The sequence below is a fragment of the Melozone crissalis genome, unplaced genomic scaffold (assembly GCF_028551555.1).
Source record: "Melozone crissalis strain CALT ecotype California unplaced genomic scaffold, PUWL_Pcris_2 ptg000042l_1, whole genome shotgun sequence".
Taxonomy (NCBI): domain Eukaryota; kingdom Metazoa; phylum Chordata; class Aves; order Passeriformes; family Passerellidae; genus Melozone; species Melozone crissalis.
In genome coordinates, this window is record NW_026535820.1 from 19,580,175 (window position 1) to 19,594,657 (window position 14,483).

The 14,483-nt window shown below is 40.8% G+C and overlaps 1 protein-coding gene across 8 annotated transcripts in view; it reads right to left on the reverse strand.

The window, feature by feature from the left end:
* Nucleotides 1-14,483, reverse strand: part of DLGAP1 (DLG associated protein 1) — a 400,895-nt gene that overhangs the window by 76,524 nt on the left and 309,888 nt on the right. For all 8 annotated transcript variants that reach the window (XM_054285394.1, XM_054285396.1, XM_054285398.1 and 5 more), the window contains one exon: nucleotides 13,893-14,133. In XM_054285394.1, coding sequence (XP_054141369.1) covers nucleotides 13,893-14,133 — 241 coding nt within the window. The remainder of the gene's footprint in view (nucleotides 1-13,892; nucleotides 14,134-14,483) is intronic.

A 14,483-nucleotide genomic window follows, 5' to 3' on the forward strand; every position in this document is an offset into this window, starting at 1 on the left:
GGAATTGAAAGAGAATTCTTCTTCAAGCTAACCAGAAGGGTGCAACTGGGGGAAACAAAAAAATTAAAATATGGGCAAAATTTAGAGGAAATGACTGTTACAGCCATGGGTGATTAATATGCACGTGCACAGTGGGGAATGTTGCACAGCAGTAAGTTTATGCCATAATGCTTTTAGTAGATATAAAATATGACTATATAAATGATGGGCATCTGAATACTGTCTGAAGAGTCTGTAGTCTGACTTCTGGAGGGGTGTTGCTGGCTGACAAACTAAAAGATATCTATATTTTTCATAGGCAGCAAAAGATGAAAGATAAAAATCTATGAGACTAGATTAATTAAGGACACATCATTAATTTTGTCTAAAACAGTATTAAAGAATGGTTGGAGAGCCATTATCTGTAAAAATCAGAATAAGTGACCTAGGAAAAACGGTGACTGACTTGAGTGTCATGAGGTCATCAGATCCAGTTTACTAAACAGCAGGTTTTATTGAGGAAATGAGACATGCCATTAGCTTCAGCCTGTCCCCAAACAAATCTTCATTAACTAACCACTTCTGTGAGGCATGGCAAACAGCTCAGTCTTGATTATTGTGGGAAGTCATCAGGGACTGCACCAGAGAAATCAGTGTAAATACAGCTCCAGGAGAAGACAGGCCAGTCGCCTTCAACTTCAACAAGTATTAAAATATTAATTCAATGGAGTTAAATAGGAAATCTTCATTGAGAGTAGAGATGAATCAAAGTGTATGAAATAAAGTCTTTTATAAAACACATTTTAAGGAGACAAACTGATAGGAATCAGCAAAGCAGCTAAAGGATAAGTGGAAAGCTGACTGGCAGATGATGTGCATCAGCAGCATACAAGGCGTTAACAGGCCTTGTCCTATAAAATTATTTAATGACATTACCACTTTTGCAACATGAACTTATTTTCACTTAATCCAATTTCAGAAATACAACACTTTCCTTTTTTTGATGAAAAACCATAATTTTATAACTTACTGCAATTTTAGGAAGATATATACTAATTTGGATTTTGCAAAATTTCTACAAACTGCCCCAGCAGAAAGATACCCACTTCTTCCTGATGCTTTATCAAAAAGCAAACATGCACCAGTTTTATTTCACAAGTGAAATGTTTTTCATAACAATATGAATGAGCTAGATATTGCTGACGGTTTGAATTAATAATTTCCCTGGGCTTTTTTCTCTCTCCTAAGAAGCATATTGTCATGCTCCAATAATAATAATAATAGACTTTTCAGGAGAATAAAATTAGATGTAAAAGATGATGCCAGATTATGCTGATACAGCCAGTACACTTCAGTGTCAGAAGCTGACTGTGCCTCAGGCCCCACATTAGTTAATGTCATGCTGGAAGTGAGAAAAAGGAAGCCTAGACCAGGTGGGTATGCCTAATCCTGCACCCATAATTAATGTCACATGTTCCCAATTACCACACTTATGTTGTTCAATAAACACACTGGGGGTTTTTTTGAAATTAGTGGTGGTAATTGACAATTTCAATTACACACATTTTGGCTTTGGTAAAAACTATTTTGTTCTTGTGCATCTGCATAGGCATTGGCCAGAATGCCACCCTAGGAGAGCTCCGGACACTTTTCCATGCCTGCTGGAGAGGCAGTTGTGTGGAGATGGAGTGAGGATTCCTCTCCACATCAGCAATAGTTTGTTGTTGGCCAGTTCTTCAAAAGACAAATATTCACCAAACTTAATGTGCAGAGGAGGAAATAACAAAGGGTCTGGGAGAAGTGCACATGATTGCAGTGCAAATAGAAACAACCCCTTTAATGGAGTCATGCTAGTTTGCCATGGGTGGTCTTTTTTATCATTGTTTAGCACACATATATGAAATATTGTGGTAGTGGTCAATTCTCAACATGGCGTTATGGACAACAGGGCAGCCAGTATTCCTCCATCTTATTCTGCTGAGCATGATTTCCTTGTTAACCATGAAGAAGGAAAGATACAGTTGCCCATTCAATCTCTTCCATTTATGGATGTGGCAGAAATCATCCTGACATTGGGTAATAAAATCAGTTTTTACTCTGCCTCAAATTTGCCTGCTACTGCAGGATAGGGGAAGTGTAAATTTATCCCATTGTCACTTCTCAGGATCTAGTTTTTTTTAGTAGTAAAATGAAAAAAAAACAACCCAACCCCAAAATGTGAAAAGATTCCCTGGAAATTGTTTTGCAAGCCATGTCTGTATTATGCCCTAGAATCTCATTGCCCAATTTAAGATTTCAACAGCAAAAGGACTGGAAAAGCTTACATTTGTTTCTTCTAAAATAAATATCCTAAACTGGATTCCAACAGGATCATGCTCTTGCCCAGACTCCTCTGGTTGTAAAGGTACTGGCAGTGAAATAGAGGAGCCAGATGTTTCTGTGACACCAGGCATACAGAAATCATGAATTGATGCTATGATGGTGGCAGCTGAGGACACTCAGCACCTTACACAACTGGACCCTCAGTGGGCAAATTTTGCAAGAAAAGAAAGACATGTCTCAGCTTTGTAACTTAACAGACTGCCCTGGTCTGCAATATTGTACTTAATATTTTAAGACATGTATCTGCAGAACAGATGGGGGAAAGCTTTCCCCTTCATTTGATGAAATTCCAACACTGCTGCTGTGGTCCTGAAAATTCCCACAGCTATTCAAGCTTTCTATCCAGTGCCTACTTATCTGTCATGTTCATTATTTTCCATTCACTAGTTTTGCCAGCCCTTTGAAGGCAATAAAGGGATTCTGGACACCATTAACTTGACGACCATTTCATATCCCTCTATATCTCCTGCCTGCAGGAAAACTGGAATCTCATCACAACCAGAAAATATGTTCCAAAATAAATGTCAAAAACCGTCCATACTGGGAGCTCAAACAGCGTCAATAAAACGTGCTAGACAGCACATCATCTCCACCTAGTCTACACACCAATTCATACATGAGGAAGGAACAAGAAGACAAAGTATTTTGGAAAAATTCAGGTTCAAAGCTCCATGCATCTGTTTCTCACCATCAACTATTCACACAGAGAAAGGTGGTACTGATTCTACATAATGAATGATTTTTGAAGTGAAGGCCACAATTTTGTTTTATGAAACTCTTCTGGACCAACTTTGCTACTCAAAATCTGTATTTTTCCTTTGTCCTTCTCCTTCCCCTTTTGTCAATTCTTCTCATCTTTTTTTACTTAACCATCAAACTCTTTGTGCTTCAATGAAAGCAGATATGTTGAATTAGAAAAAAAAAGTAAAAACTGCTTTAACTGCTACTTATTTACAGATACACATTTCCTCTAGTGGTGCATGTCACCTGTAGGGTGGGCTATTATTTTCTATTAAATTAAATAAAAAGACTACCCACAGGTTTTCAGGTTCAGTTCACCCTACAGGTATTCCTTGACTATGCCACCCAAACTCACAGGACATGAGAGCAACCTTTGCACTCAGTGAGAGTCTCCTTGGCTAAAGCAGCAGTGAGCACCCTCCAGAAGGGAGATACACTCCTCTGCTCTCAGGAAACACTGACTGAAATAGAGAAAGGCTCTCAGGACTGCAGCACATATCTGAAGCCCAGAAAAGGGGACAACTGGCAATATAAATTGGATTATGGGAGGGAGCTCTTACTCCTAATGCCATGTGCAATCTGTGGAAGTAGACACTGGAACAGATGTTGATGTGCTTCAGGCTGCAGAGTCTGTGTGGACCTGGAGTGCCTGTTTAAGGATTAACCCTGCAGGTAGCTCACGTGAGGTTAAACACAGCTGCCTATTTATGAAAAATGATACTGTATGCATCTGGGTGAATGTGATGCAGCTTTTTGGCTGTGGGCAAAATCCTAAGGAAGATCTAGGAAAACTGAATGATGGTGTTGGTATTGGAAATCTTAACTAAAGATGTCCTTGTCCTTACTTATTTCCTTTTTTTTTTTTTTTTTTCCCTGAAAGGAGAATAAGCATTTTGGTCTTAGCTGTGCAGTAATCTAACTTCTAACACGATCCAACTCCCTCATAGCCATGTCCCAAATAGGGCAAGACCAGCTTCCTTGGAAGTATGTAACAAGATGGGAACTGACTTCACCTAGAACAGAGCATGCAGCCCTACCAACCCCACTGTCAGCGCTTCCAACACAGATGCAATACTTCCCTTCACCCCTTCTCCATATCTCTGGAACCCTGCTACTTTTGCTTCCCCCTATTTAAATAAAGAAGGCAAATGGTAAAATGCCACATGAGCATTCAGGGAGCTGTGTGAGACAAGGCAGTGCAAGGCTGTGGCATCAGGTAACAACTCATTCTGTGACTTGGGTGCAAATTACCCATCACGAAAAATGGAAAGCAACAGGTTTTCTCAGGACTTTTGTGAGGCAGCCAGATTGAGGCTTATGGAGGAGTTGGGTTTTATTCATAGCTTGGCTATTTTGGTCTAGTAGACCCTGATTTTTTCTGCCACAAATATTCGTAATTTTATTTGATTCTTTGTGAAGTTCAGATGGAAGTTAAACAAACTGAGAGAAAAAAAAATCAAAACAGAAATAGACTGCCAGCATTTGTTTTGTTATCCTATTACAATATTCTGACTTTCATCTAAACCTTCCCATTGGGATACATATCTACATTTTACTTTAGCTAAAGACAGAATTAATTTGAAAATTGTTGCAAGAAAGAGAATGGTTATCAAGACACCATCATCTTGACTGTGCAGAGACAAAAGGTAGGCATTTTCCTCAACAGAACAGGCAAGACATCTGTCACAGTAGAGGGTTCTGTGGTGTTATTTATTGTATTTTAGTATTTTTTTCCCTCCTCTGATAGCTTAGCTCAAATCCTTGATCAAAGCAACTAGGAATTGCTCAGCTCAGATGGCTTACTGCATTTTAAGTGGGATGCAATTTAGCCCTCTCCCATCTGACCAAAGCTAAATTCAGTAAGGGAAAACAATTTCCAAAGACCAACACATCCATTTGCCCCTTGGGAGGCCAGACAAAGGTTGTGGCATTAGAACAGATTACCAACATCTGCCTACAGTGTGCTTTTGATAAAGGGAACTGTTAGACTCTGATGGCAGTGAGACAGTTCCTCTTTGCAAAATAGCATTAGGTGTTTTCCAGATCCCAGTATTTTGGTTGCACTGTGCTTTTTATTGAGCATTGTAAGGAGCAGTGCAGTGAGACTGGTGTAATAGCAAGAAATAAAGAGAGTAAATCATATCTCTGTGTATACTTCAGAGGTTCTGCAATTTTTTTAATGTGCAGTTTTCTTTGCTGCCACATTTCTTTTGGGTTTGTCTGTCATATTGTTAAGGAAACAAAGCAGTGTTTGTTTCAAAAAGTGGCTAATAATGTACACACCCCATAGTCTTCCATAGCTTCAAAGAGCCAATTACTGTTAGACTGTTGCATAAACACATATTTAGGAAGCATGAAAATGTGCAATTATTTACACTATTCAGTACCTAATACATCATATTTGAGCTCCAAAATGGGAATTACTGACATGATGAAATATAATGGCTCCAAACAAATTGCTGTACTACAAGAGGGGCCCTGTAGAGCTGTAGTCATTAAATGCACTTATTAAAAATTCTTAGTTTTTTGAAATCAAAAATCACTCAGTCACTTTAAAAAGCTCATCATCACCAAGTATTTCATCTGTAACTTCTTGCAAAATCCTATGGCTCAAGAGAGCTTTGCAAGTATTATATCTGGAGAAAACCAAAAAACTAAAAGGAATGATGTGGAACTTAGTGAAGGTGAATGGCAGCAAATGGCTGGAGATTGGACAGTAGCACAAACTAAAAAGAAAAACCTGAGTTATTTTTACACACTGCCTATATTAATTAAGCACAGCCTCTTCAGGAAAGAGGCCTAAGTCCTGCTTTCCAAAAGACAACTGTAGTTAAAAGCATATGAATCTATTTTAGGAAAATGGCAGGAATTATTACTCAAAATGTGATCTCATTATATAAATTGGGGCATGTCTTCAGTTACTGATTCAGCTCATTTCTGTCACTGCCATCACAAAAACATTGCAATGGAAATAAGCTGGAACAAAGAAAGATTCCAGTCTTTATTGTACTTTTCCATAAAGGGAAAATTTAATTATTTGCTCTTGAGCTAAGGAATGATGTATCTCTAGTTCTCAGAGTTCTGAGAATAAGAGCAATGACCAGTTCCTGAGAACTACATTTTGGGATAAGTTATATTGCCCTAGCAATTTACAAATGAAAAATGACTGTGATTTTATTTTATTTTATATTATATTCCGCCCATTAGTTTGCAATCACAAGCTGGTGCTGCTATGGGAAACCTGCTTCCTTGTGATGTGATTCCAGGCATGTTTCAAAGAAGGTTGGTTCCTACTCTTGTGTTCAAGTCAGGTAACTGTCCCCAAAACCACAGATACACAAGGCTGCTGAGTCAGAGCTGCTGCAATCACACCAGCCTTGTCCTGAGTGTGCTCTTGGGACACCAGCCCTGAGCTAAAGTGCTGCCCCTGTCTGAGGCAGACCTGTCAGCCAGCCCAAGCTGCTGGCAAAGGGCAGACTTGCCTTGCAGCAGTGAGCAGGAGAGACTGTTTGCCATAAACCATCGCTTCTTGGATTGTGGCAAAATTACTGAGGTTTCACACTTGTTTATGGGCTTAGAAAAATGTTAATTCTCAGCTAATGAGACGTGAGGCATGCAGTGCTCAGTCAGCAGAACAACTTTTAAATTACTGTTTTGCTTGTAATGACTTCCTGTGCATTTGTTACGGTACATCAAGTGGCATTTTTTCCCAGATAGGTGCTGGGGTGCTGTAATACAAAGGCATGGCTGCAGGCTCCATCAGGGCACTTCCATAAGAACGTGCACACCAGCAGGAGTGGGGCACACAATCATGGGATCAGGACTCTCTCACTGCATTAGCACACTGGGAGGTCTCCATGAAACTGGGGTCCTGAACATCCCTACAAAAATCTCCAGTAGTGGTGCATTTGGTAACACACCTACCTAGTCTGAAACTAAAGCAGAGTTCAAATCCAAACATGCTCTGTACACCTTCAGGGAGAGCTGTGTAAATCTGAACACCTGAAAAGGTTATCACTTCTTGTGTGTGCAGTATTAAAATAAATGGATTATGGAAAAATGAATTTAAGCATATTCCATACAAATATATGCAAAGGGCTTCCACAAAAATTTTTATATCTGAATCAAAATTAATGCAAAATTAACACATAATGAAACATTACATTTTAAGTAACTAATCCCTGTGTCCTCTTTATTTGTGCTCCACTTGATAAGAAATACACTGAATAGTTCTTTGCATAGAACAATGGGGGTTTATGTGAAAGTTCTCTTCTAAAATCATGCTTTTTCCCATTTCATTTGAGACTATCAGCTCACAGGTCTGATGGCCATCTTACTCCCAGCATCTCAAAAGGCCACCAGAGTCTTACAGAGCAGCAGGCTGAGCAGCACACAGCAACACTGCTGTGTTGCTGAGGACTGTGTGTAGTCATTAAATGCACTTATTTGTCCCTGCACTGAGGACTGCTGTCAGTATGCCAGGCTTTGCCAAAGCACAGCTGGAGGTTTGAGGGAGGTGTAGTCCTGGTGAGGCAACAACTCAGGGGTGTGCCCAGCGTGGCACTCCCCAGCATGAGAGACATACAGACATTGGCAGGGTTGGTGGGGCAGGAGTATGATTTACCCATTTTCAACCTTGGAGATGTCCAAGTTGTTTGGACAGCTGGAGAAGTCAACCAAACAACAAAATAGCAGAGTTGTTCCGTGTTTCTGGAAGTGTTCACAAAGTAAGACAACATATTCCTTCAAGACATTTTAAGCTCGCGGTTTCGAATAATTAAGGTCTTTCTTACATTCTTACTTCACTATGAGCCTTAGCCCAAATATTTAGAAGCATACCAAGCAAATAAAGAATAAGAATACTAAGAAGAGATGGAATACCAAAGGGTAATATTGGTTTTTCATTCCCTGTATTTGAAACGCATTTATAACTTTGGAGACTGCTGTAAATTCCTCCAAACTAAGTTTTCAAATGCTGAAAAAAATAATTAGGCCATGCCCTACAAAATGAAGTCCTTTTCTCACCCTTTCTGAATTTCTCATTAAAAACCTTCACTGGCTTCAGAAAAATGGTGGGTTTTGGTGTGATGTGGAGCTTAACATTCATCAAGTTGACTACTAGGATAGAAGATATGAAACTTGTACTAGCTACAGTTAGACACCTCTGAAATTGGAAATAATGTTCTCCTCCAAGGTCAGATCCTCATTAGCAAAGGAAAACATTTTAAAGTGCTGATTTAAGCAATTTGATCACAGATTCAAAGGCAGAACACATTTTAGGATTACTCAAGGAAAGAGAGGAAATGAACCATGTAAATTCTTTGTCAAACAGTTTTCTATAATCCTCAGATTTATTTTCAGTTTCAACATCTGCTTGAAGGCCTCAATGTAGTTACATTTCTTCAGACCTTCTGGGGAAATATCCTAATTTTGGTACAGATCCAGAAATCAACCTTAGCTTCAACTGGAAATCACATGTGAAATCCTAATTTTTTGTTTCCTTTTGAACAGAGCAGTCTCTGAAAGGACAGCTCTGAGGAATCCAAAGTACTTGCATCTGGCATACACTGAGTTACAGCTTCCTTATCCACAGGATTTGATTTTATTTTTGAATTCTGCCTGGCACAAGCCAGGTTTTAGACTTGTTTGCATTTTATGTGCTTATTTTTTTTTAATTGGCTAGGCAGCCCCTTAGAGATTTTTCACAAAATACCTGACTTGTCTGGATCAGATGTTCCAATGAATGGAAGGAAAATGGTTTGCTCAGCTGAAAGACTGCAATTAGCATATCCTGTGGTAACTCTCTGTCCTTCTCTAACCTGCTGGCTACACAGCATGATTTCCTTGGGATTTTTATTTATTTTGCTTTTAAGCAGAAGTGTAATATTACTGAGAATCACCAGATGGCATTGCTGCAGATAACTCTGATATTTCTCTTCCCCTAACTCTACGGGGGATAGGAACTGAATTGCAATCCAGTGCAGAGTTTTTCCTGATGTTACAACTTGAGCTCTGTTAGAGAGATGTCACTACATATTTGTACATTATACCATATTATATATTTGTATGCATGTGTGCCCATGCCTGAGCCCTCACAATGCCATAAGATTTGTTTACAGCAAATGATCATGCACGGCTACACTGGGAAAGTTTAGAAACATAGACACAATAAATGTGGGAGAAATATGTTCTTTAAACTACTTCAACTTTTAATTGTTTCTTAATTACTGCATTCTTCAAGCTCATTGAAATGATTCACAGGTTTAAAATTGTTAAAAGGCTACTGGATTTGTTGGCTGAAGTGCTTCAGCTACAATAGTTGCATCTGCAAATAACCTGGGATCAAATTATGTAATAACTCACAGCTCATTAAACTCCTTTGAAGAGCTCAAATGACCTGGGTGTTAATTTTTAGTGCAGCCTATGGTGTATAACATATGTCAGCACTTCAGGGCTGCTCTGCCTCCCAGCCTGCACAGCCCTGCTCCCAAGGATGGCCCCAGTCAGGATGCCTCCATGGACACCACTGACGCCGAGAGAGCAAATATGAGGGTGAACAGAGCTTTTCAGCTGATTAGCTTTCAAGGCACGACACAGTTGTGACATAGAGCTTACTACACAGAACTCCTGAGTGTGTCCAGAGGAGGGCAATGAAGCTGGTGAGGGGCTTGGGACACAAGCCCTGTGAGGAACAAGTGAGGGAGCTGGGGGTGTTCAGCCTGGAGAAAAGAAGACTCAGGGGTGACCTTATTGCTCTCTACACAACTCCCTGAAAGGTGGCTGTAGTCAGGTGGGGTTAGTCTCTTTCTCCAGGCAGCAACTGACAGAACCAGAGGATGCAGCCTCAAGCTGTGCCAAAGGAATTATAGGTTGGATATTAGGAAAAAATGTTTTACAGAAAAGGTGATAAAAAAAAATGCTGGAATGGTCTGCCTGGGGAGGTGGTGGAGTCACCATCCCTGGATATGTTTATGACTGGATGTGGCACTCTGTGCCATGGTCTAATTGAGGTTTTAGGGCTGGGTTGGACTTGATGATGTTAAAGATCTCTTCCAACCCAGTGATTCTGTGTGTGATTTATAACTCCATATAAAATGTCCAGATTACATTTCTCTTCCTCATTCCAGAACCCTTCATTTAAAACCAAGGATAAGGGGAGTTTGTAGCCAGGTGGGGTGTTGGGAGGAAAGGGTTTAAACTGGAAGATTTGGCAAGGAGGGAATAGTTTTTGCTCAAAGTGACCTTGCAGCTGGGAATGCTAAGAATGTCAGAGTGGGAATGAGTGTCCATTTATTATGCCCAGTGTTGTTCATCCTCTGCTGGTTTCGAGAAGTAGAATTCCCATGTAGAGACAACACACACAGATATGCTTGAGCCTTCTGCTGGAAGCGAAATATCACAAAAGCACAGTCTTGTGATAAATTGCACATGTGCAAGGCCCTTGATGCCTGGGGCAGGCAGTGGTTCCCCCCACCGTGTGCTAGGATGAACTGAACCTAATGGAGCCTTGTGCCTTTTCACTAGGATGAACTAAGCCCAAGAGAGTCCATGTCCCAGTGTGTCTCTGCTGCCCAGCCATGTGGGTGAGGCAATGAAGTAACTCCACTCTTTGCATTTCAGCTGTGGTTGGGTGGTTGCCATTGTTACCTGTATGTGTTGACTCACACATGGGGATTGACTCCTTCTCCCAGGCAAACTGTGACAGCATGAGAGGACTTAGTCCTAAGCTGTGCCCGGAAAGCTTTAGGTTGGACATTAGGAGGAAATTTGGTATCAGGCTTTGGTGAGGTTAAGATTTTCCTCCCCACTCATAGTGTAACATTTCACCCCTTTGGTGACATCAGGTCTGTGCCTCCACCTCCATTTTTACACTTGGGCTCAGTTTCATCGAGCTGCAGCCACCCCTCAGTGTCCCCACAGCAGCATAAGGTCAGTTCAGGCTGCAGAGGCCACCAGGCGGGCAGCCACCCTCAGCTGAGCTCTGTGCCATAGTCAGTGCACAGATTTGTAGTCAGACTGGGCACATTCTCAGGAACTGAGTTACAACTGCAATTCCTGATTGTAGAACTAAACTGCCAACACTGTGTGGTGAAAGGAAATGACAACCTGAGGCTGCCACCCCAACGGCAAAGGCTAAAAGGCAAAGTGTGATTTTTGTCCATAGTTCTTGCTTTATCCAGATGCCCTGGAAAGCTGCGGATCATTGCTCTAGAGGAACAATTTTGAATCCAGTAAACCGACAGCTCTCCTGTCTTTTCCACCATCAAGCTGGCATTTCCCTGGACTTTCAGCTGGCAAAGAGATTCTCAATATCAGTGTATGATCACAGCTTTGGTATTAGTGAATTAAAAGCCATGTTCTTGAGGGTATCACTAATGTTGATGAAAGGAATCTTTCTTGGTTGAACAGGCAGGGATGCTTTAGGGGCAGTAGGACTGTTATTTGGGGGATGTTAAAACCATTTTTAGATCATAACTGCTCCCATGTCTCCACAAAAACATTTGCAACATCACCTCAGTAGAGATTAACCTGAGATACTGTACTCCTTTCTTCATGTCTGCCTAGTTGTTGTTCCATTTCCCATTTTATTGAAGTAGACATAAATAGAAACCATCAACATTGCCTTTCATGTTTCTCTTCTGTGAGCCAGGCACAGGCAACACCAAGGTAGTCAATATAGATGATTTTGAATATAATTAATTCAATTCTAATACCCATTAAGCAGATAGTGGTATGTAAGTCAGGTACTAAAAGAGACAAGTTATCCGAAAGGCTACCAGTGGAAGGGATGGGCCCTTGGAGCCCAAGAATTAGAAAATGAAAAAGATAACTCAGTGAAATTCCCACAGCAGAAAACAGGCATCCACAGCAATCTTTAAATGCTTGTATGTACGTTCAAAGAGAGCACTGCAAATCACTCCTCTCTGCTTTTAACACCCTGACTACAGAAGCAATAACTCAAGACATACTCACTGGATTATGTTTTTCAATATCACAGTTTTGTTCATATGATTTTTTAAATAAAGCCAGCTACCCAGAGAAAAGATCAGGCCTCTATGGTTTCACTACAAAAAAGGGACCATAAACAAGACATAGTTTACAGTACAGATTTTCCTCTTTCATGTTTTCCAGCATTTTTGGCTGGCACACACAGCCAACCTTCTCCATTTATACGCCATCATCCCCAGACATGGGCATCATTTTTCTAAGCGACAGAAACAACCTCTTACATAGAGATAATGAAAAATAGTTATTCTCTTCTGTATTAATGTTCACAGTTATTTTTATAAAGGAAAAGTGTTACCAAAGCCATTCTCACAGAATGGAAAACCCTCTTTGGGATCAACCCAAGCTGATTTAACAAAGATGAGTGCACACTGAAAAATCCCTGAAAACTCCCATCCTTCAGCTTTTGCCTCAGAATATATTTGACACAAACTAATACCACACAATGAAGTAGCACACACCTTATGCAAATCCTGTCTTTGTGGTTTGGTGCAAACCCTGTGTGCTCACAAGGGCTATTTCTATAGCAAAATGCTGTCATGTGAATACTATTTCTTTAGTGATTTAGATGAGAACTTCTCTGCAGCATTTGTTAAAAATGCTTTGATGTTTGTGATGTACTGCCAATATATTTCCAACAGTACTTAAACTGGCTACTTTTAGAAAAATCTTTAATTTAGCTGAACATTTTTGGTAAAAGGATTTAAAGTGTTCTTTGATGACATAGAACAATTGACAAGCAGCTTTAAAAAAGACTTACAAGGCATAAACAACTGCACCTGTGAGATAACACACAGAAGGACAAAAGTTTACAGAAAACATAAATGAAAAAATACAGCAAAAGAGCAGGTACAGTGAAATACGTATAATAGTCAATATTAGTCAAGAACATGATTAGTATATGAACAGTATATGAATAGTAAATGAAGCTTGTGTAAAACAGTGGAATGGTTGCACAGAAGTCAAAAGAAAGAGGCTCTCTCTCATCCTGCCACAGGGAAGAGCACACACATGTAATGGCTCCTGCCTCTTGCTTTCCTGAATGAGAGAGGCAGATTTGGAATTTGATTTTACTTGGTTTTTCTTCCCCTTAAGCACGATTTTGGTGACAAAATCTGACATTCATCATGGTTATTTCCAAAAGAAAAGCAACCTCAAACATTAAAAGGAAGGTTAGAAGTCTCATGTTTACACCGAAACCTCTTCCTCTAGCAAGGCTTGAATAGTTTGAACTGCAGAAAGAATGTAACAGCAAAATGCGAACATGCATGTTTTGACCAGCAGAGACTGCGTCTTCTTTCTTTTCTTCATTCTCACATCTTAGATGGAGCCTAGAGAGCTGGAACAGTCTCTTCAAGCCAGTAAAAACCACATCCAGTAATTTATACAATCACTTCAGCTTTGTAGAAGATCTCATCACAGGGACCCTTCTCTGCTGGTCACAGCCAGCAGAACTGCCAACCCAGAGCATTCTTTGCTCAGCCTTGCCAAGTTGTGATTGCTCTTTTGGGGAGGATAGCAAGACGAGAAATGACCTTGGAATTCCCTTCTATCTGCTTTTAGCTCAGAATAAATTAGCTTGGACACAGAAGGAAACCATATCAAAGGCATCAGCCTTGGTCTGTGTGTGGTTTGAGGCTGATTAGTCTGTCCAGCTCCCTGGTGAAACACAAGACTCCGTTAAGGGCTTGGCATCTGGCAGAGAAAAGCTTGATCTGATGCATATGCACTGGAAGAACCTTCCCTTTCCACCCCCCCTCTGGATTTCCCTCTGTGTTACTCACCAGTACTGCTCTGGATGGTCCTCACGGTGGTGGTGGTGCGCGGGGGAGACGAGGAGCGCAGCGATATGCACTCGTCGTCCTGCGAGCAGCCCTTCTCGATGGCCCGCACGTAGCTGTGGCTCCGCATGCGGAAGCAGCCCGGCATGGGCAGGTCCAGCGCCTCCACGGCCTGGGACTCCAGCTCGCTGAACACCGACTCGCAGACCGACTCGAACTGCCCGTTCACCTCCATCTCACTCACCTGCAGACAGACACACGGCAGCGTCAGTGCAGCCCTGCGTGGATGTTCCACGCAAACCCTAATTACTGTGCAACAGGATACAAGAGAAATAACCAGAATTCTGCAAAGAGTAAAACAAAATGCGGATCATCACTGGTGGGATGTGATCTTTGGGTGGTCACCAACTGCAAGTGGGATCTTTATTAAGTTGTGTCATCCCATTGTAGTTTTATTAATATTAGTTGGAGTAAGTTGAGGGTTATCCTTTGTATTGCTAATTTGGAATTGGAGAATACTACAGCGAGTAGCTGTGTTAACCTCCTTATCAAATGTACATGGCAGAGCATTAAGAGACACCTATTGTCGTAGGG